This window comes from Ambystoma mexicanum, chromosome 7p, assembly GCF_040938575.1.
Source record: "Ambystoma mexicanum isolate Mex_15411 chromosome 7p, UKY_AmexF1_1, whole genome shotgun sequence".
In the NCBI taxonomy this organism is placed as follows: Eukaryota; Metazoa; Chordata; class Amphibia; order Caudata; family Ambystomatidae; genus Ambystoma; species Ambystoma mexicanum.
In genome coordinates, this window is record NC_090939.1 from 814,223,128 (window position 1) to 814,248,416 (window position 25,289).

General features: G+C 41.8%; 1 protein-coding gene across 2 annotated transcripts in view; it reads left to right on the forward strand.

Moving 5' to 3' along the window:
• Window positions 1–25,289, forward strand: part of LOC138526336 (G-protein coupled receptor family C group 6 member A-like) — a 420,619-nt gene that overhangs the window by 132,297 nt on the left and 263,033 nt on the right. For both annotated transcript variants that reach the window (XM_069636952.1, XM_069636951.1), the window contains exon 3: window positions 4,526–5,326. In XM_069636952.1, the coding sequence (XP_069493053.1) occupies window positions 4,526–5,326 (801 nt within the window). The remainder of the gene's footprint in view (window positions 1–4,525; window positions 5,327–25,289) is intronic.

Consider the following 25,289-nt stretch of genomic DNA (forward strand, 5'->3'; position numbering starts at 1 on the left):
GTACTTCAGATAGTATAAAAAGGAGTAAAAAGAGAAGGTTATAAGAATGAACAACACAAATACTTGCATAGGCAGGGCAAAGGGTTTCAGTGAACTGCAACCAGCAATTCAGATCATAGGCCTGGGCCTAAGTCAATGGTTCAGAGTCTTGTAGAGTAAAGCACAGTTCTGGTAGTAAACGGTTAAGTCTTTGCCACGGATCTTAGAAGAATTTGGTCAGACAAAAAGTTAGATGTTGGTTTAGGGAAGGACAAGCCTTCAAAGTTGGGAAAGTTTCACAAACTTTCACGGTGGCCGAAAAGATTTCCAGACCGCGTTTGCACAGTACCTTTTAAGTGAAGAAGAGCTGTAGCTGCGGCAGTTGTTCCTGGCAGTTCGAGCAGACCTCACTGTTCCTTTGTTTCAGTCGTGGGGACAAGGAGGATGTCGGGAGATTCCTGCACTGCCCAGGGAAGAGGCGACAAGCTTGGCAAAATGTCGATTTAAGGTGTGAGTGCCTTAAAGACCACAAACTGGTTCCTTCCCACTGGCTATCCGAGTTTTCCACAGAACTCTGCAGAAAATTCGACCAGTTTGGGGACGGTGTCCAGGCGGTTTACGAGTTGGTTGTTCCCACCAAACTCAAGTGAAGAAGTTAACCTTGAAGGGCTTCTCTTTCGATAGAGTTTCAGGCGATTTGGACCTGCAGCAGGGCTTCACTGGTCGTCCAGGAGTTGCAGCAGTTGTCTTCCTTCAGCTCGTCTTCGGTTCGTTCGTTCCAGTGGTGGACTCTGCTTTCCAAGTCCCAGAGACCTGCTATTAAACAGTTTTCCCCCATTAATTCCAGCCTGGCTGTCACTCACACAGCAGGGTGGCTGTCCTTGCCAGACAGCTAGCCGGCCAATCATGCCAGAGTGCATTCAGGTCTCCTAGGAGACTAAGCGCAGGGAGTTTCAGGCACCTCCCTCACATCCTGTCCATCCCAGACACTCAGGCGCCAGAGGAGGGCTTCAGCACTGAAGCCCGTCAAAGGCCAACGAACAAAGGGACCAAACCTGGCTTGGCGTGCAGAGACAAACACAAGAAGGACCTTTCCAAAAAGAAATGGCAAAAAAAAAATGACCAGAGTGTGGGCGCCATATTGAAAAACATGGCCGACCCGATTTTTAGTTACCGGTGTTCGCGGTTGAAAAAAATCATGGTAGTTTGTTTAAAACCACTGCCACCAGCCATTTCAAGTGGGAAAGGGTAACATTTGACTGTTACATGAGTGTTTAGACTCAGGGGAAGCTAGGCAACCCCTCCAAAACTCTATAGTAAGATAGTGTGTGCTGGGTCTGTACATTTAAAGAGACTAGTAAAGACAATTTAACTTTACATGCTCTGGGAGACAGTAGTCTGTCCCAGAGAAGGTATTTAAACCTTGGGGATTCTGAAAGACACCCCTGTGCCACTGCACTGAGTGTGCTGTGTAATACACAGAAAAATATCATGCCTATGGAGTTATCTTAAAACTCCATAACCAAAGAACACAAAAGTAAAACACATTGAAAATGAAAAGCTCAAAGTCCCAAAATATAGCAAAACAGCTGGAGGGCTCTAAGGTAGAGGGAATTTAGCACTTGGGTGAGAAATCTCCCTAACATTATGTTACACTCACCTGGTATCCACAGGGACGCCACCCAGCTGGGTTATTCGCTGGTATGCTTCTCAGCTTTGCCCTGATATGGTCTGCGGGGAAGGTTCTGCCTGAAAATACAGGAGGACTGTGTTCAAGACTGACCAACTGGGGTAAGTATCCTCCCTCCACCCCCATATGCTTTCAGTCGCTCTGGCGTCCTCTCCTCACCTTGTGGTAGAATTAGGTATGCTCTCCGTCCTGCCTTCTTTGCAGGGGCGCGTTGTCTTTCATGGGCGAGTGCGGTCCAGTTACTTCACTGACGCCAGCCGGTTTGATATTGTTCAGGTAGGTCTTATTGCTGTTCTTTAGTTTTGTTGCTATCCGGCGAAGTGGCTTGGTTGAGCCCCGCTGGTAAATGATGGCGCATTAAGAGCACGATGATGCAGTAAGTAAGCGCTATGCGCAGCCTGCAAAGTCTTGCCTTTGCTAACCTGTCTTTTCGTTCCTTGTAGGTCACGGTGTTCTTCAGCACGAGGGGAATGTCCGGAGTGGTGCCAGCCGAGAGGCGACCAGCCAGGTAAGCCTTTTGAGCAGTTCGTCATTTGTAAATGTCTCTACTGCTTTCTTTCATATTGCCTCCATCTTCCTCTTTCAGGTCGTTCTGTCCAGGCGAGGTGCAGATTCGAGGAAGCTGGTCTCAGTAGCTGCAATTGTTTAAAGATGAAGACTGCAGGTAAGATGCTGCTGTTAATGATGTTCCTTTTGTCTCCTTGCAGGTTCTGCTTCTCCGAGGTTCGAGGGAATAGCTGGACACGGTGAGCGTCACGTTGCAATTGCAAAGTAACAGGAAGCATGTTCTGCAGTCAGGGTGTGGTTTAAATAGCCCAGGTAAAGTAGTACCAGGGAAAGTAGTTCCAGGCCTGCCACACCCAACACACTAGACCGCATAGCTTGGTTCTTAGGACCCAAGCTATGTGGATGCCTCCACGTTGGCTGACAATACAATAAGTAGGTTCCCAAGAACATTGTTGTTCATGGTGTATGAGCCTGGCACCATAATTAGGCTTTTGTAATGCATTAGCTTGTGTAAAACACTTTTCAACTTATTCAGAGTATTGTGGAATAAGTGATTTAGTAATTAGCCGGTCCAATACTGTGTTAATAAAATAATTACATTGACAATACACAGTCCAGCAGTATCTTCCCTCCTGATTAAACAGGCATTTTAAGGATATTCAAACACAAATACTATTATGAACATTAACTCATGGGAAACTTAATATATTTTTGATTGGTCCAATAAGTTGTCAGACATATTGAGCTTTTGAATTAAAGATTCAGCATGTAGGTGCATTGACCAACCCAGCCACATGCATCTCTGTCCAGCAATATAATATAGCAGGGTACCTTGGGGTTTGCATATTTAGACCAACACTAGCCACTGAATATACCTGAATATACCTTTTGCACTCAGATGCTCTTAGATGCCAGTAAAATCATCTTGATTCCCAATGCCAACTATCCTGAGTCTGCCCATGACAGCTACATCTGTCGCCACCCTGCAAGTCCACAGCAATTCGAGATTGACTGCTGTGGCTGTTTGGGAAATTAACCATTACGGAAAGTAACACAGACATCCCCACTATCCATTAGCACTCCTCTGATGTGGTACCTCAGTCCATGACAGGTGACTTTGGTGGCTGCCCCAGATATAACATCCAATCACACCATATAGCAATCCAATGTACCAGCCTGGTGCACATGTTTTATTATGTGGACCATTCTGTGGGTTTTCTGCTCAATGACACTTGTAAATTGTGCATGATCATAGGGGCTTGCAATTTTGTATGCAAAATACCACTTGGTCGTAGCTGTCAAATGGTTCTATGTCTAAATATTGCAGACATAAGACTGACATTGTGGAAGGCAACCATTAAGGCTGCCCCTGCAGGGGAAGTCTTATGCCTACCACTCCCTTCCCCATCTCATTTTTGGAGGGCTACCCACCACATCACCTGCCCACTGCACGGCCCCTCCGCCACACTTCCTCCAATCTCACCTATTAGCTTACAGGCCTGCACGCCTCTTTAATAGGGGCCTAGCACAAGGGTAGGACAACATGCATTTAATTAAATAAAAAATGCCCATCTATTTTAAGAAAGCCAAGCCTGAGGATCATTCTGTAACTCTACCCACGAATTGATAAATCATTGTCAACTTTTTTTCTATGCATATGGGTTTCTGTCTTTTGTGCATCAGCATAGAGCAGCGGTCTGCAAACTGTGACTCTACAGATGTTCTGGACTAGGACTCCCAGTATCTCTCGCCATTGATTATGCTGGATAGAGACCTTGGCAATTGTAGTCCCAAATATCAGGAGAGCCAAAGTTTGCAAACTGCTGCCATCGACTGTACTATTAAAGTTCAATTTGAACGCTTTGGTGTTTTCAACTCAGTGGTCGTTTTGAAGAATCAGAAGAACAATGGACAACATCACAATACTCACTTTCTGATGCCAAATTAAAGTCCTAATGAAACCAGACTGAGGCCCCGATTCTCATCTTGGCGCACTGAGCTTGCTAAATAGCACGACTCACTGCGCCATTTCTTGACGCCCAGGGACCACTATAGGGTTAAAACATGAATAGAAATGGAATAAATGAAACTGGCAGTCGACAGTTGTTAATCTGTTTCCACAGACATCTGTAGTGGGGTATATAGTACATTAATTTTATCAATAGGTTCTGTACATAGATGCAATGGTTGTGTTCCATGTCCTTTGTGTTCAAAATGTATACATTATTCATGTACAATAAATGTAAATGAAAAGAGACATTAGTGATGTTCAGCATAGCAGCTGAAAGACATCATATCATTGCGCATCTGTGCTTGGATTTGTAATGTGTGTGTGTTTCTCTCAAACAGATAAGCTACGCTTCGACCGCTGAAGTTCTGAGTGAAAAGCAGAGGTATCCCTCATTTCTGCGCACTGTTCCCAGTGATGTACATCAAATACAATGTATTTCCCAGCTGATAGCACACTTTCAGTGGAACTGGGTTGGAATCATCTCAAGTGATGACGACTACGGACGTTCAGCAGCTGAAAGTTTCCAGTCCACGTTTGAGCAATTGTCAATATGCATTGCGTTTCGAAAAGTACTTCCATCGGATCTAAACTATGCGAATATGACGACGCGAATAGAAGAAACAATTCAAGCTCTCAAAGATAAACCCTTTGCAAACGTTGTAGTTCTCTATGCAAAGGGATCTCTCCTCAAGCTTATTTTTAGTGAGCTAATGAAACAGAACATCTCCAGAACCTGGATTGCTAGCGGAGTCTGGTCAACGGACAGAGACGTTGCTGCTTTACCAAATATTGAAACACTTGGCACCATAATAGGGGTTGCCTATAAGAATGCAGAAATTGATGGTTTTAATGACTACTTGCAAAACCTACATCCAGGATCCGCTGGAGTAAATACCTTTATTGAGGAGTACAAGCGAGTCCGCTTAAATTGCACTGATGAAAACATTTCTTCGAATTGTTCCGGGACACCTGGAGGAGTGAATACTTCACTAGCAAATGATGAGTACTTGGTTAAAAACATTGAGCTTGGGGGCACATATGGTGCCTATTTAGCAGTAAAAGCTGTAGCGGAAGCATTGAAAAATCTTTTATGCAGCAATGGATCCTGCGACAGGAACTTAAACTTTCCACCATGGCAGGTAATGTAGTGTTTTCATCTCATGCACATGAACTTTCCACATATTATGCTACAGAGTGCTAAACAGCATTATGGGTCTGTTTCGCAGATGTTTTTTTGAGAAGGGAGACGTATGCCTCAAACAAAGCACATACGCGTTGCCTTGAAGGGTGCTCCTGGTCAAAGTGTCAAATGAGCTTGTGAATGAGAAATGGACTCCCTCATAAAAGTGTAACTTGAAGTGTAGTCACACAAGTTTAAAGTTGTCCTTGAATGTGTGCAATGTGCAGATTAAGAAGGGATATATAGTGTGCCAATATTTTGGAATGATGGGTACAAAGTTTTCAAAGAACATAAGTGGCAATTTTAGAGAATCTGTGGTTAATCGCAAATCTTTTCTCTGGGATCTATAACGATTTCTCAAATTCTTTTATTGACTTGCATCACGCAAATTTTCTTTTGCTGAGTGTAACACTTTTTAATACAAAAATAAAGAAGAGACCCACAGCACCCCACTTACATCTGTCTCCACCCCCTTCCTAAATATCTAACTCAAACCACCATCTAAACATTTGCGATAAAAAAGTGGTGAAAAACGGCAAAAAAATGACAAAATGCAATTCGGCAAAAGTGGGTAATACCTTTCTCATAGCAGTAAGTTGCCATTGACTTCTTGTGACTCCATTAGCGTTCTGGACAGATTTAAGCATAAAATCAAATTTCCGTAGAAAATGTGTTCTTTGTGTATCAACCCCTCCATGATTATTGAATTTGAAAAATGTCGATGGGTAGCTTTTCAAAATCTATATATATATAAAAGTCAAAAATTGTGGGTTTGTGGCTTGGCAAAGCATTGGTGTATGGGAGCTGAAGGCCTAAGAGAGGCGAAAGGTGAATGCCTATGGGAGGTAAAGGCGAGGTATGTGGGAGGCAAATGGACCTGAGAGGCGAAGGTGAAGGCAGGTAGCATTCCAGAAGTTTCCAAATTGTTGCTATTAATAATCAGATTCAGGAAATGCTACCAGGCACAGTTACTGAGTACAACTCAAGCAATACCGCAGATGCAGACAAAGCTGTAAACTATCCAACAGAATTCCTCAACTCACTCAAATCCCCAGGAATGCCACAACATCACCTTCGACTGAAAGTTGGGTCACCCATCATGCTGACTCGCAATCTCGACCCACCTAGGGTGTGTATTTCAACAAACATGCCATTAAATTTCAAGTGCCTACAGTTTCTGTTCAGGCTGCCATTCGGTATCACGATCAACAAGGCACAGGGTCAGTCAATCAAGTGCACTGCTATCAACTTGGAATCTCCATGTTTCTCCCACAGGCTATGTTGTGTGTTCTAGTGCGGGTTCCCTGAATCAGTTTTATATCTTTCCTCCAACTGGAAAAACAAACATTTTTGTTTATAAACAAGCCTTAGGATGAACACGTACTTTGGTAATATTAAACTTTAAGTCCATATTTGTTGGCACCGTCAGCATCATGTCATCCACCATGCAGCTCAGGAATCGCCATGTTGTTTTCACGTACAGTTATACGTTTTGGAATGAGTTTTTAAGAAGTACACAAAATTGTGTTGTGTAGTCTTAATTAAATAATCAAAAAATGTAGTGAATTTTTCTTTTCACCTTTCTTATGGAGCCTTTCCGTAAAGCATAAAGCTGCATTGAGGTATTTCTAACAAATAGTACCTATGTGAAAATGAAATCCCAGGCAACACCGGGTATATAAGCTAGTGCCATTTATATGATATGTAATATAAAAAAAGCTTATATAAAAGTTTCTGTTTTATACCAACAGTTGTGAATCTGAATTTCAGTGTTGCAATCAATAAATGTCCCTTTTCATTCATGTTTTAGGATTAATATACAATTGTAATAGGATTCTTCACATTGCGGTTTGGGATCTTAACATTTGCACACACATTTCACTTGGCAAAATATTGTATCATGCTGATCTGATGAAAGATTCCATAGGTTGGAATTGGCATATGAATGATGGCAGTACCTGGACCTCAGGTTACACCTTACATATGGGGACTGATCTTATTGTTTTATATTTGTATTTTATTGTTGTTTTGTACCACTCATTATTGCAACCATGTTGCATAAAAGTGCTACATCTTTTGCGGCAGGAGGATGGGGTTGGAGTTATGAGCTGGAGATAGGCAAGAGGCAAAGGTAGTGCAGAAGATAGTCACAGTACAGGCGTAGTGTATTCCTGACATATAGATCATCTTTTTTTGAGATATAACAGGCCATTTTCTAACGCCACTCTTCCCCCACATAGATTGTAAATCAAAGTTTAAAACAAAATAGTAAACTCTTTATGCTTTTACAATCCGGGGGATTTCCATGCTATTTCGAGGCAGAGTAGGGACACGGAATAGGGCAAATATTCCTATTGTGCATTAAAGATTTAACTAGCACCGTGATTTTCGAACAGAATATATTTTCATGCTGGCAGAATTGAAAACCAATGGATTGCAATGGAATTGTCCTGACTTTGGCACCCAGTAAAAGTGGAGGATTCCATAGGAACCCATCGCAAATGCCACTTGCAAATCATTTACACTTTTTCCAAAATAGATTCTAAAAGTAAAGAGTAAAAGCAATTTCACCTGTGTTTTACTCTGTGCACTTCCACTCCATTTTGGAAATGCCAAGAAAAGCACAAAGGGGACCTTTTAGACGTATTTCCAAACAAACATGACCTGCATCCTGTGCAAGTATTACTCATGTAAAAGTACCCCAGTATCTTTCTTTGCCAACCAGTGATGAGGGTGGTCTGTGTTTCAGGAAGTTCAAGTTTCCAAACTGTACGTAGGGGTCCATCATTGAGACCATGGTTTGTAAATTGTTTACAGCATATGGTCCTCACATGGGGAATCTTTTTTAATTAGTGTGCTTCAGTTTTATACAACTTTTCACACATATGTAAACATATAAATTGCAGTATTTCATCAAATAGACACATTCATCAACTCTTAGACTACATTCAATACACCTATTTAAAACCAATGGCGATATGCAATACATCATAACTCTTTCATAAGAAGAAAAAAATACCCCTTAGTTATTTACCTTTAAAAACATTGTATACTCATCTAAACTGTTTCATCAATTTGGTGCACCAAATCCATTTATTCTTATTTTTAGAGATCATTCTATTCAACTCTTTAAATATAATCTCCATTATATTTAATACATTTTCTACTTCATTTCATACTCTAATACTTGCTAGAGCTATTGACAGTCTGTGTCCTGACAGAATTCTATACCAAAATGTATCTGACCTTATTTCATCTATTTCATTTGCAATCTTCCATAATGGCGACCATATCTCATCCACATTTCCTTAGACCCTGTCAACACATGTCTGGTAGTTTCCAAATGTACTCTTTGTTTACATATTCCACAGTATTGATTCTCTGACGGTATTCCCCACTAACTTCCACAAATCGCCTGCACCTTCAATTTGTTTAATGGTAACAGGAAAAAACGTTCTGGCAAGGGAATTGATACAGATATTTCAGTGGTTTAAATAAAGTTGAAGGTAATCTGGGAAGTTTAAACTTTTTAAACTACCCAAATATTCATGGTTTCTAGTCCAATCCCACATTTTCAATTAATTTTATTCTTAGAGGAGGGCCCCCTCTGTACACTTAGGGTTCCAGGCTATGTCACTTAAAAATTCCTTGTTAATTCTCTTAAATTCTGATAGAGTGTACGGCATCCCCTCCTCCATAGCCCCTTTTAGGATTGTTATAATGGAGGTTCATTCTTATGTCATTAATTGTATAAATAAATTGACTTTATTTTGTTCAATTATGGGGGATAAGAAGGGACGTCCAAGCTCTATTCTTATAGCTTCCATCAGAGTCCCTTATAGCTTCTAGGATTCTCCACCAAATCATCCCTTCTGTTTTATCTATCCACATATCATAGTTTTCATTCTTTGCCTCTAGTGAATGTACCACAATGGTTGATAATTTCTGCTTATGGGCCTCTATAATTCCTAAAAGACTATAACACACTGTTTTCTCTGCTAAATGTTTTATCATACCCATTACCAATAGCGCCTTTGCTATTCTCCGGGCCATTAATTCCAGTTTTCTTGCTTTTGGCATGATATCCAATCCTAAAAATATGCAAGTCTGGACGCTTTGTTCCCTTCCATAGTGAAAATAAGATTTCCTTCACATACATGCCTCCAACATAACATGCAGTTCCTCTTTATATTTACCCCAGATCATTTTCTCTCCTTTTTTTATCCTATTAATCAGTGATCAAAGATGATCGCATCATCAGCATAAGACAAGCAGGGGACATGAATATTCTACATTTTTGCGGGATAATTGTTTACTGCTAACAGTCTCTTTTCATAGTCTGACAGGTAGAAATTTAACAGAAAGTGAGCTGTTAGACAGCCCTGTTTCACTCCTTTCCAAATAGGGATCTCCTTGGAAAAGTTTCCCATGCTGTGCAACCTCACCTTAGCCCATGTGTCCTTATGCAGCATCACGTGTACCAGCTCTTCCGCTGGTCTAACTTTTCTCAATTTTCCCCATTATTTTCCTGGTTCACTGTATCAAAAGCCGCTGTGAAATCTATGAACACCATAAAAAGGGGGCTTTCCTTTCACTGCAGTTTGTCCTACAAGTAGACTCAACAAAAAAAATGGTAAATTGTTGATAGACCCGACCTAAAGCCTATCTGAAATACACTAAGCAGATTCTCCCACTCAGTCCACCTTCTAATTTCTCGTAGCACTAAAGTCGAATATGACTTGCTCGAGACATCCAGTAATTATATAAATCTATAGTTTTCTGGATCTTAGCGATTGCCCTTTTTAAAAATCGGTATCAAATGTGATACTCTCCAGGAATCTTGTATAGTGTTTAACCAATTAACTGCCTGAAATAGGGTACAGGCGATAGTTGCCCATCTCTCTGGTTGACTTACCATTGCTATATTCGTTATCCTGTTTCGGCCAGGCACCCTAGAATGTTTTAATTTCCTAATCAATTCTAAAATTTCATAGAAATCCAGGCCTATATTCACTGACTCCATAGGAGAATTATCCTTTACTCCTCCATTAACATATTGGGCTATATTGTTACACCATTCCTTTTCTCCTATTATTTTAGTAAAAGAATACCTTTCTAAAGGATTTCCATAATTTGTTTGTGTTTCCCTGATTTAAACATTAAATACATATTTTGATATTTTCTATTTCTGTGACATTCTATAACATTCAACCCAGTTTCTATAGCCATTCTTTGCCTTTTTTATACATGTACTATATCTCACCGGGTCAGAAACTGTCACTTTGATTCTCTGAATCTCGTGTGTCAACTGCCTGACTCTTTTTGTTTACAATTTCTTTATCATATTATATGTTCCACCCTTACCCTGCTTTAATCGCTGTTCCTTAACATTTCCAATTGGTAAAAACATATCAGTCATACCTTTCACCCAGGACACAATTTAAATCTGAGAACATTTTGTAATGAGTATATATCCTTCTCATAACACTCCATTATATACCTAAGCATCGCACACAAATTACGGTCTGCCCACCAGAGCAGATTTTTCCCCTCATTCATTTTCACTTCTCCCAGCATCCTCATCCCATGCTCTTATTTTATTCTCAACCTTATTCTTACAGTAAATATAGCATGCGGGGAAAATTATAAAAATTAACCTTTTGTTCTTTAACAATCTTCCTTCCCTTCTCACAAATAAATAGATAATCTATTATAGATCTCTTATTTCCTAGTCACCAAATTGCAGACACTGGAACATCAACCTTCAATGCACCCATGTAACACCCCTAACTCTAAATCACTAACAAATTCTATCCATCTATTTCCTTGTCTACTAGAGGGAGTATGGTCAACGTAATTTGTACATTTAGACCCTAGGATCTTCTGTTCTTTCCACTTTCCCAACATCTGGCATTTAGATCATCAACTATAATAATGGTTTCCTCTGAATTCCCAGCCAGCCTTGCACCAATTATATCGTACAAATACATATGTATATGTTCCGTACACCCACCAAACAGAGGATCATATATATTCACCAATAACACTTTGATATTTGCATTAATCTCCATGCTCATGATTAAAACATTGGCATCGCCATCCCCCGGCCTAACTTCTTCTGACTTATATTCATTGTGACACGGAGTAAACAGGCCACCCCTTGGGTAATACCGTTCTCCTTTTTTTGTAACATTATGATATTCCACATAACCATCAATCTGAATAAACAATGTTACCCACGTCTCCTACAACATATTAATGTCTGCAGAACAAAGCAAATGGCTTGAGCCAACTAAATCCTTTCAGGAGATGGGTATGTCTGTGTGTATTCCAAGATTCTATTTCTAGCTTTCATGGGGCCTCATTACAAGTGTGCTGGTCCGGTAACAACGGTGCCGGTAGGCCTAGCGGCACCGTTGTTACCGGACCGGCACACAATGAGTCTGCAGGCAGGTGCCAGCCCGCACGCCAGAGTCAGACCTGGTGGGCGGAACGGCACCTGCCCGGAGACTTTCACAGAAACACTGGCACCGTTATTAACATTGCTGGTGCTTCTGTCATCTCCATTCCCATTTGAGTCCTCTGGGACTCAAATGGGAATGGCGATTAACAATTTACCGGCGCCTGACTTCCCAGATCGCCAGAGTCGTAATACCCCAGTGATTCCGGCAAGCCAGGCACCAGTAAATATTGCAAGTCTGGTGCCAACCCACCGGCAGCATTGGCAGGGTTACCGCCGGACCTGTAATGAGGCCCATGGTCTCTTATCAGGATGTATTGGGAGGCACGTTGCCAATCACGACCACCCCTTTCCTTCCTCCTCACCACTGTGTTGTATCCTCACAATTGCTACAGAATGACCCCCCTCTTGCATAGCTATTTTTAGTTTGAGGTTGGCATTCTCACTGTTATCCCCGTTATTGACATCTTGACCATATTGACCGATATCATAGCCAAATCTTAGCAGAGTGCGATTGACTCTTTATCATTTTTACCACTTACTTTGTTTAACAATGCACTCGAGTTGCTGAACATTTAGTCATTTTCAATTTTTCCAAGTAATCAAAATCTCTACTTGTCAATATTCTCAAAACTGGGATGCATCCCAATCATTCTTAAAGTCTTGCTCCATTTAGTGGCACTTTCTCTTCCTCTGGGAAGACACATCTGATTGTGAAATATAATGCACAGGACTTGCCCTCATTGTCAAATCCTACGCACAAATCTTACGCTTTTCATATCCAATGGACGTTTCACAAATAGTTGAGCAATTTCCAACCTGTGTTCCATGGGATTAGCCCATCCTGGGTCCTTCAGTGATACTGGGCATCATTACAAGCTTGCCGGTCCGTTAACAACGGTACCGGTAAGCTTGCAGGTACCGTTGTTTCTGGACCGGAAAACTACGAGGTCTGTGAGCGGGTGCCTTACAGCCCGCCAGGTCTGATCTGGCAGGCGGGCTGGCACCCGCAAGCAGACCTACACGGTAGCACTGGCACCGTTATTAACGGTGCTGTTGCTACCATCCTGCCCATTCCCATTGAGTCCAAATGGGAATGGGGAGTAATTATTACTGGCACCCAGCGAAGGGGAATTACCAGGTCCGGCAGGGCTGGAATGCCCTGGTACATCCCCATTGCCAGTAAAAAAATTATTCTGGCGGCAACCGTGCCGGTATTTACCGGCACGACTACCACCAACATTATAATGATCCCCATTGATTCATTGCAAATGACAGAATCCATTTTGGAAATCCGGGCGGACGATTCTAAGTTACTACATTCCTTAGAGTTATTATTAAGCTTTATCAGCCAACTGGTCGGTGTTCCTGGTAGGTTTGATCTACTTTTTAACTTCCTCTAAGCCTTTTTACAGGCCTTCTTAGATTGCTGCTTTTGCGTAGTATCCTCTGACTACGTATTCCCCTCCATATTTCCTGTCTCTCTCTGAGTAGCAGTACTTTTATTTGCTTTACATTTATTTGCCCTTTTTAAATGAACCCCACTCTTTCCTTGTTAAGTATGAATAATATATTGATACCAGCAAAGGCTCCTTATCCGCTTTGTTAATCTCATCCTCATCCTTTGTAGATTCAAGTATATCAGTAATTGCTTTTACCAGAGAATCAATTGGTGTTGGCAATGGGCCGCCATTACTGTTGCCTGCAATTTCCTTTGCTGGCACTTTCTCTTTAATTACATACGCAAGCCCTTTTTCCAATCCCCCCCAATATTATCGTATGCTAAACTTCACCTTGTATCCATGTGCTCAGTTTCAATAATATGTTTAGGGCAAAGTTCACTGATTCTCGATGTACCAAGTTCTTTATTGTTTGATCCTCCAAGCCTATCAATTTAATATGTTCCTCCTCATCTCTAGGTTTGAAGAGATCATGGGTAGCATCCAGGTTATCTGATGGTTTTACCCCAGGGTCGCGGTCCCTTATATGAGCTGGGTTAGGAGAATGTGTTCCACTCAAATACTGATTAACCTCCATTTGTGAGTAACATAAGTTCAACAAAGAATTGATATCTATTGGCAGCTGATTTGACATATTACTCACAGATTTGTTTACATTGATCGGCATTTGTTTAATACACTCCATTATTTGTATGTTCAAAATATTCCGTAATTTCTCCTTTTGATAGCTGGTTTCTCGACACAACATTTTTATCTGCCTTATATACCAAGCCACATCAGAGTCTTCAACAACCTTACTGGTCCGTGCAATAACCACTTTGGTCTGGTCTCACATTTTATTCCTACATTGATTATGGTTTCTTTACCACCTTTTTGGCCATGCCGCTTATGATCTCAATATTCTATGTCCGCCAGTAATATACCCAAATATTTACTCATTTAGTGAACTGTTACCACCAAACTCCTCTGGTTCCGGTCTCCCGGGCCGTCCAGACCGCTCCACTCAGCTCCACTTGACGCCATTCTCCGCACACGCGGAGGTTGATAAAGGGAACAGTGCTCCTCTGCAAAAATGTCTGTAGTGCAATTACAAGCTCAAACCATTAAAACCAGAACACCAGACCGCTCCACTCAGCCCCACTCCACCCCACATGGGGAATCATCTGTGGTACTCTTTCAGTACGATTTAGTCATCATATTCCAACATTACATAGCATCAGAAAAGGCTTTCTTGAAACTCCAGGCCTCAACGTTTTCCTTTTAATTGTCAAAGGTTTTCTTCATTAGAAACACTTTGGGAATATTGCTCAAGATACTTGGCTGGAATTATCGTGTTTGCTGTGGATCTTAAAGTTGTGCCCAGTTATTACACTTTCAAGAAGGGACATGACTATTTTGGCCCGACATAGGCCATTTGCAAAATACAAAGGAACTGAGTCGAGTTTGGAGGAGCGGTAGAAAAGACACTTTTTTGGCAGTAAAGGAATTCTTAGTTTGGCAGTAAAGTGGAGGAATCATATCCAGCAACAGGCTGGAGGTGAATACTCCACTTTACCCAAAAACAATCAGTATTTACCATGCAGCATTAATGTTGATTTACCGGCAAACCTGCGTTGTGAACACGATCTTAGATTTGTTAGCTATTGTCAAGGATTCCTGTCTGGGAGAATACGCTATGGGATTTGTCACCCATTGCAAGCCTGGCTGTTTTACTCTGAATACAGTGAAGTTCTTGAGTCATTGCCTTGTCCAGAGCTAGATGCAGGCTTTTGCAATACTCATGCTGGGAAAACAAGTAACGCTTCGGTGAATGAATGTTTTGGGTCATATGCAGGAAGTCATTATTTTTAAAAGCTGTAGTTGGAAATGTGATTTTCTAGTTATTTCATGTATTGATAGGGATGAATAGTAGATCAGGATCAAGTTACGTTGAATTGGGAGGTGGGCCCGCTGAGCCCAATGACCCAGGCCTTTTCTAAAGGATATGGTGGATATGGAAAAAAACTTGATTTCCATTTTGCTTGCCTTTGGGCACAAAGAGTTATCAATCATCCAGTGCTGCCCTGTTTGGAGGGGGGAAGGTGATGGTTGGTTTGATGTTCTGATTGAAGACATCTGGGTGTCATCAGCAAATAGATATGCACTGGCAGGCCTGCACTTATTGGAGGGGCTGGTGACCCCTCTTCCATCCAGTGCTCACGGCCTGGCACTCACCTGTTGCCTTCGCAACCGGCTCTTGCACTTACCTGTTGCCGTTCAAATACCTCCCTGGCACTTCACCTCCATGGATAAGCTACCACTTCCCTCTTCCCCCTTCACCCTTCACTTCTCTCTCTCTCTCTGCACTTGCACAATCCAAATGTTCACAAGGCCTAGTAGGACCGCTTTCATTTCTGTATTTTTGCATAATCCACTGTTCTGTTGTTTTCCCTTGTTTCCTTCCTTCTGCCCATGGGAGCTTTGAAACACCATTTCTTTGACGTATAAGAGCCTTACAAATGCCCAGAAAAATACATACAATAGTTGGAATTTAGATGAGAAATGTTCTATAAGTAAAACCAGTGGATTTATGCAAAAGTTATTAGACATGGGGAGATGCTTCAACCTTATGGGAACCTTCTTTTGCGGGTGAAGGAAGGGGCTTTAAAGTCTCCAGGCCTGGTTCATGCCAACAGTACTTCAGAAAATGATTTTAGCTGTGTCCTAGATGTCCACCTGATCCCCATCATGGTCTGTAATCTTCTGAAGACTTGGGGATGGTTAAAGGTATTATATGCTGCTGATAGATCTGGCAAAACTAGAACCATTGATGAGTTAGTGTCAAGTTAGTGTCTACTGATTTTAGTAGCTGATCTTTTATGAACAGGATGGTGACCTTGGCGCTCTTGTGGAGCATATTCATTCTGCAGAGTTCTAATAGTTTTATAGTAGAGATTTTTTCCCATAGCTATTGCTATGCAATTGATGTGAGAAATTGGGTAATAATTCTCAGGATCATCCAGGGACGTCATTTCACCAAAATGCCAGGGGTAGCGGAAGTGACATCACAGGAAGTTCATAACTGTGCATTAAAGAATTGGCAGCAGCACAGGGAAAGCAGTGCACTCACACAGCATCCCATACTCTGGGCACTCGTTGCCTCATACATACAAACAAACATCCGAAACAGCATGCCAGGGAGATAGGAAAGATAGACACATTACAACAAAGCATTAATTGTGGCACAATGAAATCAAGGGCCATTTGATATGGTATGGTCAAACATTTCTACACTGTACACAAGCTTTTAGGCACAAGGATTTTCTCAAGTGACCGAGGACACTGAGATGGAATGGCTTGTGATGATCGTAGCAGTAAAACACATGCTATAACTGCAATGTGTGAAAAGCAAAATACATATAGCTTGCAAATTTAAGGTTTTTAAGAACAGACTAAATCAGTGACTCACCTCTGAAGTGTGCCTGAAATAAACCTTTAATGAGTCTAGCAATTATTGTATAGAATTCCAGAAAGATTATTTGTTATTCCTTTTCTTTCTTATTTAGGATCACTGCTCAATGTGTTACACTTGTGGAACCCCCTGTTTTTTTAAGAGGCTTGAATAAGAAAGCCAGTCACTCCAGAAACAAAGAGCCAAATGATGCTGGCCACAGCCCAGGAGCTTCCATTTAATAACAAAAGAAAAAAAACAACGTATTATATTTTTAGGGGTAGCAAGAGAGACCACAGGGGTAGCAAGGGAGATCTCAGAGGTCGCAGTTGGGACCCCTGGCATCCCCCAAATGACATCCCTGGGATCATCTACATTGATTTGTTTTTAACAAAGTTTGTGATGATGACTTTCTTGAGGCTATCTGGTATTTTATCCTACGTGAAGGATGCATTGCTGGTCGTAAAGAATTGGAGGCCTCGGATAGGCATTGACTTTTTGAGAGGAAGGCACGGGGTGGGGAGTATTGTTCCCCTGCAGCTTTCGGAATGACTCAAGGAATTTAGAGAAGTGTTTGTGTCTAGCTTATTGCGGAGGAGACTAGAATCTGATTTGGGATTTTATGTTGGTCTGGAAATTATTTTGTTTTGGAAGGTAGTAGCTAGCTTATTTGCTATAATTTGGGATCGGGTGGGATTAGAAATGATTTTGTTGGGTAAACTCGTTCTTGTAGTTATAAATCTTTCTCAATGAATAGAGTAATACTCCAATATGTTTTCCATAGGGCTTGCACCTTAATTTGGCATTAAGATACTATCAACCACTACTTCAGTGACGTTATCTAAAAATGTTCTTTTGTACTGTTGATCATCAGAAATCTGATGCATTGGCATATTTCACGCAGGGATGTCATTTCACCAAAATGCCAGGGTTAGGGGAAATGACATCACATGACCCTTGACCTCTGATGACACCACAGGAAGAGATGTCATTTGACCCCACCCAGAAGTGATATCGCGGGAAGCGATGGAACACGACCTTTCACCCCTTGACAAAACAGGAAGTGGCATCACATCATATTGTTCCTACGTGCACTACGAAAAATATGGTTATGACATCACTATAATGTGATATACATTTCATACATGAATGGATCGCCATATGTATCATTAAGATCAGTGTGTATAGGCCCCTATTACCAAATGACTATGAATGCAAGCAGACGTCAATGGCCAATGATAATGAAGTGTGCCTGAAATAAACCTTTAATGAGTCTAGCAATTATTGTATAGAATTCCAGAAAGACACATTATTTGGTATTCCGATTCTTTCTTATTTAGGGTCACTGCTGAAAGTGTTAGACTTGTGGAACACCTGTTTTTTATTTTTTAAGAAACCTGAACAAGAAAGCCAGCCACTCCAGAAACAAAGAGCCATACAGCGCTGGCCACAGGCCAGGAGCATGCATTAAAAAAGAAAAAAAAAGAAACGTTTTTTTTTAGGGGTGGCAAGGGAGACCACAGGGGTAGCAAGGGAGATCTCAGGGGTAGCAATTGCAACTCCTGGTGACCACTAAATGATGTCTTTGATTTCACACGTAAGCCTGAGCATATGTATTCTGCCATATTTCAAAACACCTGAATATTTGGCACTTTTGTAGAATCCAGCATTCCTAGGATTGTCCGTTCTGTGGCTTGAGAAATTTGTTTCAAGTGTTTTGGGCAAAAATAGCATAATTAACGTATGCATGGTTCAATTTCGGGATCAATATGGTATGGCAAAGCCGGGAGGTTGCGATAACAGTTAAAAGAAAAGGCTTTAATGGAATAGGAGATAGAAAATCAATAGGATTGAGTTGTGGGATTGGTAGAACATTGAAATTGGATTCGGTTTACTTAAGAGAAATATAATCCGGGAGTGCCCGGCACAAAACAAAGGTTTTATCATTTATTTTTGTCATATGTATATATTCAGTGAAAAAACTTTGTTAACAGGATGTTATGGTTAAGTTGCACTAATAAAACCCTATACATTTCAGTGTAAAAAACATTGCTAAAGGGACGTTGTTGGTAACAAGTAAAACTGAAAACCCCCCTAAATTTGCAGGTTATGGTAAGCTAAGCAACCATAACTCGCACCACCACCGGGCACCACTAAGACTTACACGCAGTACATGAAAGATGACATCAAAAATGTCATTGGTATCATCACTAATGGCATCACATAGCTGGGCTACTGGTTTTGTTTTTATTCCCTGATATGTTGAGGCTAGTTTTTCTTTTTACTGTCAACAAGAATTTTATAAATTGAGAAGGTGCTATATATATAAAGATTTAACTTTTTATGTCTTCTTAAATTACTTTCTGTAGAGTTTGAGTTGACCGTATAATGCACATAACATGGGGCAATAAGCAGGCCTCAAACACACAATTCATTTGTGTACATCTTAATCAACTCTATTGTTGTTGTCATGTTTTGGTGCTGTTTCTTTCTTACATTAGTTTCCCTGTATGTGGCTCTAATTTGCATGCATTCTGTTTTTTTAATGTATTTTCTGTGCTAACACAAGAGTGTCATAAGTTTGAAATTGTTAGCTATTTATTCAATGTTTAACATTTCGCGAAACTTTGATAAGGTAGCATTTATGATTTTACTATCGGAAATTACCAGATAAAAAATATTGTACTTATTTGGTACATGCTACAACCATTGCCTATGTGTATATATGATTAGGATCTTGTATTAACAACAACACTGGAATATAATGTTTTCTTTAGATAATACGTTTTTTTAATACAATAAGTAGTTTATGATAGATCTCCCGATCACCCCTGACATCTTGTTACCAACATTAGAAACACTAACCCTTTTAGGGACTGTCCATCAAAATGAATTTAATATGTGATGTCATCAGTAATGTCATCAATGATATTTGTGATGTCATCTTTCATGTAATGGGTGTTTATCTTAGCAGTGCCCGATGGTGGCACGAGTTGTGGTTGCTTAGCTTACCATAACTGGTGAATTTCTTTTCTTCTTTACTTGTAACCATAATGTCCCTTTAAAAAAGTTTTCTCACTGAATTTCATAGGTGTTTATTAGTGCAACTTAACCATAACATCCTTTTAACAATGATTTTTCAGTGAATTTCATGGTTTTTTACCAGTGCACCCTAATTTACTACACTCACTAATATCATACTTAGCTCAATATAGCAACATTGTTCTCGAATTTAGAAAGTTTCACCTTAAAACCCTGCCATTCCCCACCTTCTAGCATAATTTTTAACACTTCTATACACCTTTTGCAAACATTTCCACTGTTTTTGTGTTTGTCGACGTTCGCGAACGTCTGACGTCATTGCAGACTATTCGAACATTGCCACGTGACCAAGCATGCGCGTGACATGATGACGTGTTCGCGAATGCGTCCGCACTTCGCGAACGAGTTCGTTCTTCACGCACACTTCGGGACTGCATTTCATCTGGTCTAGGAAGTCTGAAGCTCAAAAGGTACCCTTGCACAGCTCCTACACCTATTCTTACTCATTATCCATTAACAATCTAACACACAGCACATATTCAGAGGAATATTAGGAAAACCGCTATTTATCTTAAAAATGGCATCAGATTTTGCCATTGCTCCTCCCCAAGAGCCACCACCACCACCAGCTGGAGGACCTACACAACGAAAGAAGCGCAATGCTTCAAAAGACAAACAAGAAGACCAGGAAGATGAGGTAGAAGGAGTGTCTGGCTGAAAGTCCCTAGTATTACATATAATTGATAACTGTAGACTAGTATGGGCAAAATATGGAGGCTGGCCTTGTGGCCCCAGCAGGAAAACTTACTTGAATGTTCAACAGAAGAGAGCTTCAGCTGCTAATATGTGAAGTGGTAATGGTTGCTATGTGTACTGTTCACTGGTATATTTGTAGTCAAACTGAATTGTGGAGAAACAAGGATTATGTAAAAATCCCATTCTAGTTATTGTTAGCTATGTAGCAGGACATAAAACAAAAGTCAGTGGGGGTAATAATAAGGTTGGCGGCAATGGGGATGTACCGGGGCATTCCCCGGCTGACCCAGTAATTCCCCTTCCTGGTGCCGGTAAAAATTACTCCTCATTCCCATTTGAGTCCCATAGGACTCAATAGGAATGGGGAGGCTGGTAGCATTGGCACCGTTAATAATGGTGACGGTGCTACTGTGTAGGTCTGCTCGCGGGTGCTGTTCCGCCCGGCAGGTGAGACCTGCCAGGCTGACAGGCACCCGAGAGCAGACCTCGTAGTTTGCCGGTACCATTGTTACCGGACCGGCAACCTTGTAATGAGGCCCAATGTCTGGGAGAGGCAAGCATGTTGTGCTTACTTGTGACTTTTCAGTTGTACAGTAGTCACATAGATAAAGACTGGATGTCTCCCGTGAATTACTGCAGGCCATGTGTGCTTCGGTAGATATGAGGGCTTAAACTATGTGTTCGTGGTCTGAATGGCTAGAAAATAAGTGAGGCATCATGAATACAGTATAACGGTGTGCTCACGAGATGAGAGAGTCACATCGGGGCAAACACAGATGGCGGGTTCCGTTTGTGTGTATTGAAAACATTACTGAGTAGCTCACCTTCTAAGGGGCTCATCCTGTCGCAGCAACCATCTGTCTGCATACCTCTGTTGCATAGACTAAACAGGAGAGATGCAAGGCTTGTTTATTTAGATTTGCAGAGGGGTAGCCATCGTTGCGTGTGGCTGTGTCATTTGGTTGCCAGGTCAACGTACATCAATGTCCGCAATGGTGCGGCTTAAAGAGTGCTGGCCATTTATCAAAGCTTCCAATTTTGAGATTTTCCTGACGTGGCCTCATTGCCAATTATGTGGCATCAGCATTGTGTTGTCAAGGTAGCGAGTATCGATTCACACAGAGGTGAGGAAGTAAGACTTCTACCAGTGGTTGCTAAAGCGCCGGGTGGGAATATACTCATGCAGTGTAAGATTATCATAGCGAACATTATGACAGTCATGGTGCTCCAAAAGAAAGAGAGCTACGAATGCTTAACAACATGAGGGAATGTTGTTATTAACCATGGTAGGAACATCTGAGTATCAAAAGAGTGTACACACCAGTGGTCCTGGACTTCAAAAAGTTGTCTGGTTATAACATAATGTTATCAGATGGTGATAGGATACAATAGTGTAAGGATAGAGCCAAATGACTAGATCACAGTCTGAACTAATCACCACACTGATTAAGGCCCGTTTCTATGCTTTTAGTAAGAAAAATCAAGCACTATTCCTGTTCTTACAGTCTTTTTATGTCTGCAGATATATTACCACTAGGGCAGATTCTCAGAAGCACTATCCACTGTAAATCTTCGAATTGATGCTATGTTGTTGTAAAGTGCCACACCTAGGGTGAGTTTCAGTGTTGCAATTGGTTAGCAGTCTGACAGCCTCATCACGAGTTGGGCGGTATCCCGACTGGGATACTGCCCAACTGTGTTTGCGTTACCACCCAACCCTCCAGCGGTATTACTGCCGGATCACGGGTTGACTGGTAACTGTAATTCCCCATTGAAATTTTCAGTGCAATTACCAGTGGCGCTAATACTGTGCAGTAATTGTGCCAATAATCAGCATTCTTGCAGCACATATACCCCCAGTTTAGAGCTGGAGGTGAATGCTCACAGCCTGAGATTGTTCAGACCCTTAAATGCAGTGGTAATACCGTTACCGCCGCATTTAAAGGCTACGCCCAACTCGTGATGAGGCCCACTCTGTCCATTTTCTCTCAAACCCAACATCAACCTGACAAGTTCTGTTTGTCTGGGCACAGCAGCTACAAGATCCACAGGGTGTATGTCCAGTGGGTTTCGGAAGGTCCCATGCTTCTTTGATACTCAACTGTCTGCTGTCGGGCTCATAGATGTGATTGCGGCTCAACAGATCCTTCAGGTTTTACCTTTTTTGAAAGCACAGCTGGATGCCTTAAAGGTGTACTGCCCCATTCTAGAATGTGTCAATTCTTATTAATGATTTTGATTATTTTGTTAGACAAGTGGTTAAAAGGTACTGACAAATTCTATGGGCCTCATTACGACCCTGGCGGCCGCGGTATGAAAGGTGCCGGTAAGGTACCGGCACCATTCATGCCAGGCCGCCACATTACGAGTTTTCTCGCAGGTGGCGGTATGCACGTCTGGTCTAGCCAAACGTGCATACTGTCACCCGTGAGCAGATTAGGATGCTAACAACGGACCCGTCATTAACGGGTCCGTTGTTATCATCCTCTAAATTCCCATTGAGCCCTATGGGGGCTCAAATGGGAATGGGGACATACCGGGTCCGGGTCTCGCAAAAGGGAATTACCGGGCCCTCCAAGGTCGGAATGGCCCGGTAAGTCCCCTTTTGCGGGACCCGGACCCGAGTTTGGAGGTAACCATGCCGCTAAAAACAGCATGGCTAATTCCAAACTCGTAATGAGGCCCAATGTCATCATTGGTTTTTGATTTGGTCCTGTATTCCAAGAGGGCTCCCCTGTTATTGTAACTGGCATGTTTGCATGCTTTTTTCACAATTTGTTTGAGAAAACCTCAGTAATTTGTTGCTCAAGTTCTTGACTTCGGTGTCGTAGGAAGATCTGGTAGTGCTATTACGTCTGAGCCGTAAAAACTGACCAAAAGGTAGATTCTCTATAGTATGACATGGATGGCAACTATAGAAAAGCACATTTTTTCTACAGGATTCGACTGCAAAAGATATGTCCAAAAAATTCATTTAGAAAACACTGTAGTTCGAAGAACATTTTAAGAAGGTGCTCTGGGTATTTAACCATGTGAAAAACTAGTCATAGGAGCCTGAGTCACCATTCTATGCTAGTAGAATGTCATCAATTTACCGTTTTGATAATTTGATGTGACCCAAATATGGGTTGGTTTCTGATAGAATAATACTAGTTTCTAAGAGTTCTACATATTAATTGGCACCTGTCTGTGTGGCTGCCGAGCCCATGGCTGTTCTGTATGTTTGGTGGAACAACTTATTATTATGCTTAAAGTAGTTCTCTTTTCAGGAAATGTCTGTGCACCACAGGATGAATGAATTGAAAGTTGGCCCTGTGTGTCCTTTACTCAGTAGTAGTTCTTCAATTATGTTAATGGTGACCATTTGTGGGATCCTAGTGTATAGTGAGACTATGTCCAGTCCCACTAGCAGATCGTTTTCATCATTGAAAGGATACCCTTCTATGAGATTGGACATTTGTGTAGTGTCTTGTATATAGGATGTCATTTCTAATACAAAAGGCTTCAGATGATGGTCTGCAAATTTGGAGAAGGGTTCAAGAATCAAACCTGTTTCGGACTAGATGGGGTATCCTGGAGGGTCGATCAGAGTTTTGTGAATTTTGAGTAAAAAGTGGTATTTGGGAGTACTTGGATTAGTTGCGATCAGGTATTCATACTCGTACTGAGTGATCCTACCTCATTTGAAGGCGTTATCGACTTTGATGTCTTTATGTTGTTTTAGTCGGTTAGTAGGGTCAACATACATTTCTTCATAGAACGAGGAGTTGCTAAATTGCTTTTGACATTCATCTATGTAAGATTGCCTGTCCAACATTACAATTTCTGCACCTTTGACAGCTTCCTCAACATAATTTTTTTGTTACTCAAAATGGGCCTCATTACGAGATTTGCGGTAAAAAACGGCCATTACCGGCATGGCGCCAATAACCTGCCCGAGTAGCCTTGACGCCGCAAATAGCGGCCTATAACGAGAGTGTGTGCATGCACGTGCCAGCATGCCGGTAACATCCGTACCGCCATGCCGCTAACGACCCTCAAACCCTGATAGCGGCATCATGTAATGCGCTGATGCCGCCTCTGCCTCTGACCTCCCCTAAACAACGGACCCGGTAATACCATTAATGGCATTACCGGGTACGTCAATACCGGACCCGGAAGTAACATCATCGCGCCGGAACGTGAAATGCACCGGCAGCCATCTTTAAAAACACAATCCATTGCAATCCTCCAAACACAGGACCTGTACTGACTACAGAACACACACAGCGTGTACAAAAAGGCTAAAACTACCCGGAAAAGCGCCCCCCGGCTGCGCAAGAAGCCCTTCTCAGATGATGAGCTCAACATGTTGGCAGATACATTGGTTGAGCATGCGGATGAAGTGTTTGCTGCAGACCTGAGGCGTCCCGCCTAAATCTGCAAGAAGGAAATATGGGACGAAGTGGCTAGGAAGGTCAGTGCGGTCGGCACCACCGCCCGCACTGTGAAAGATGTAAAGAAGCGATGGGACGATCTCAGCCTCCGTGTCAAAAATATATTGTTGGCCAACTGCAGTCAGGGGCTGGCAACAGGCGGCGGCGGCCACTCTCCCACCAAACTCACCAGGTGGGAAGAGACATGCACCATGACCATTAACAGGGAGGGAATCGAAGGATTCGGAGATGTCGAGTTGGGAGTACCGTCATTGGCAGACGAAGGTGAGTGTCCCCACAAACCATAGATAACCAAAGCATGATGTAGGCCAACTAATGTGACAGTGAAGTAAGGCAAT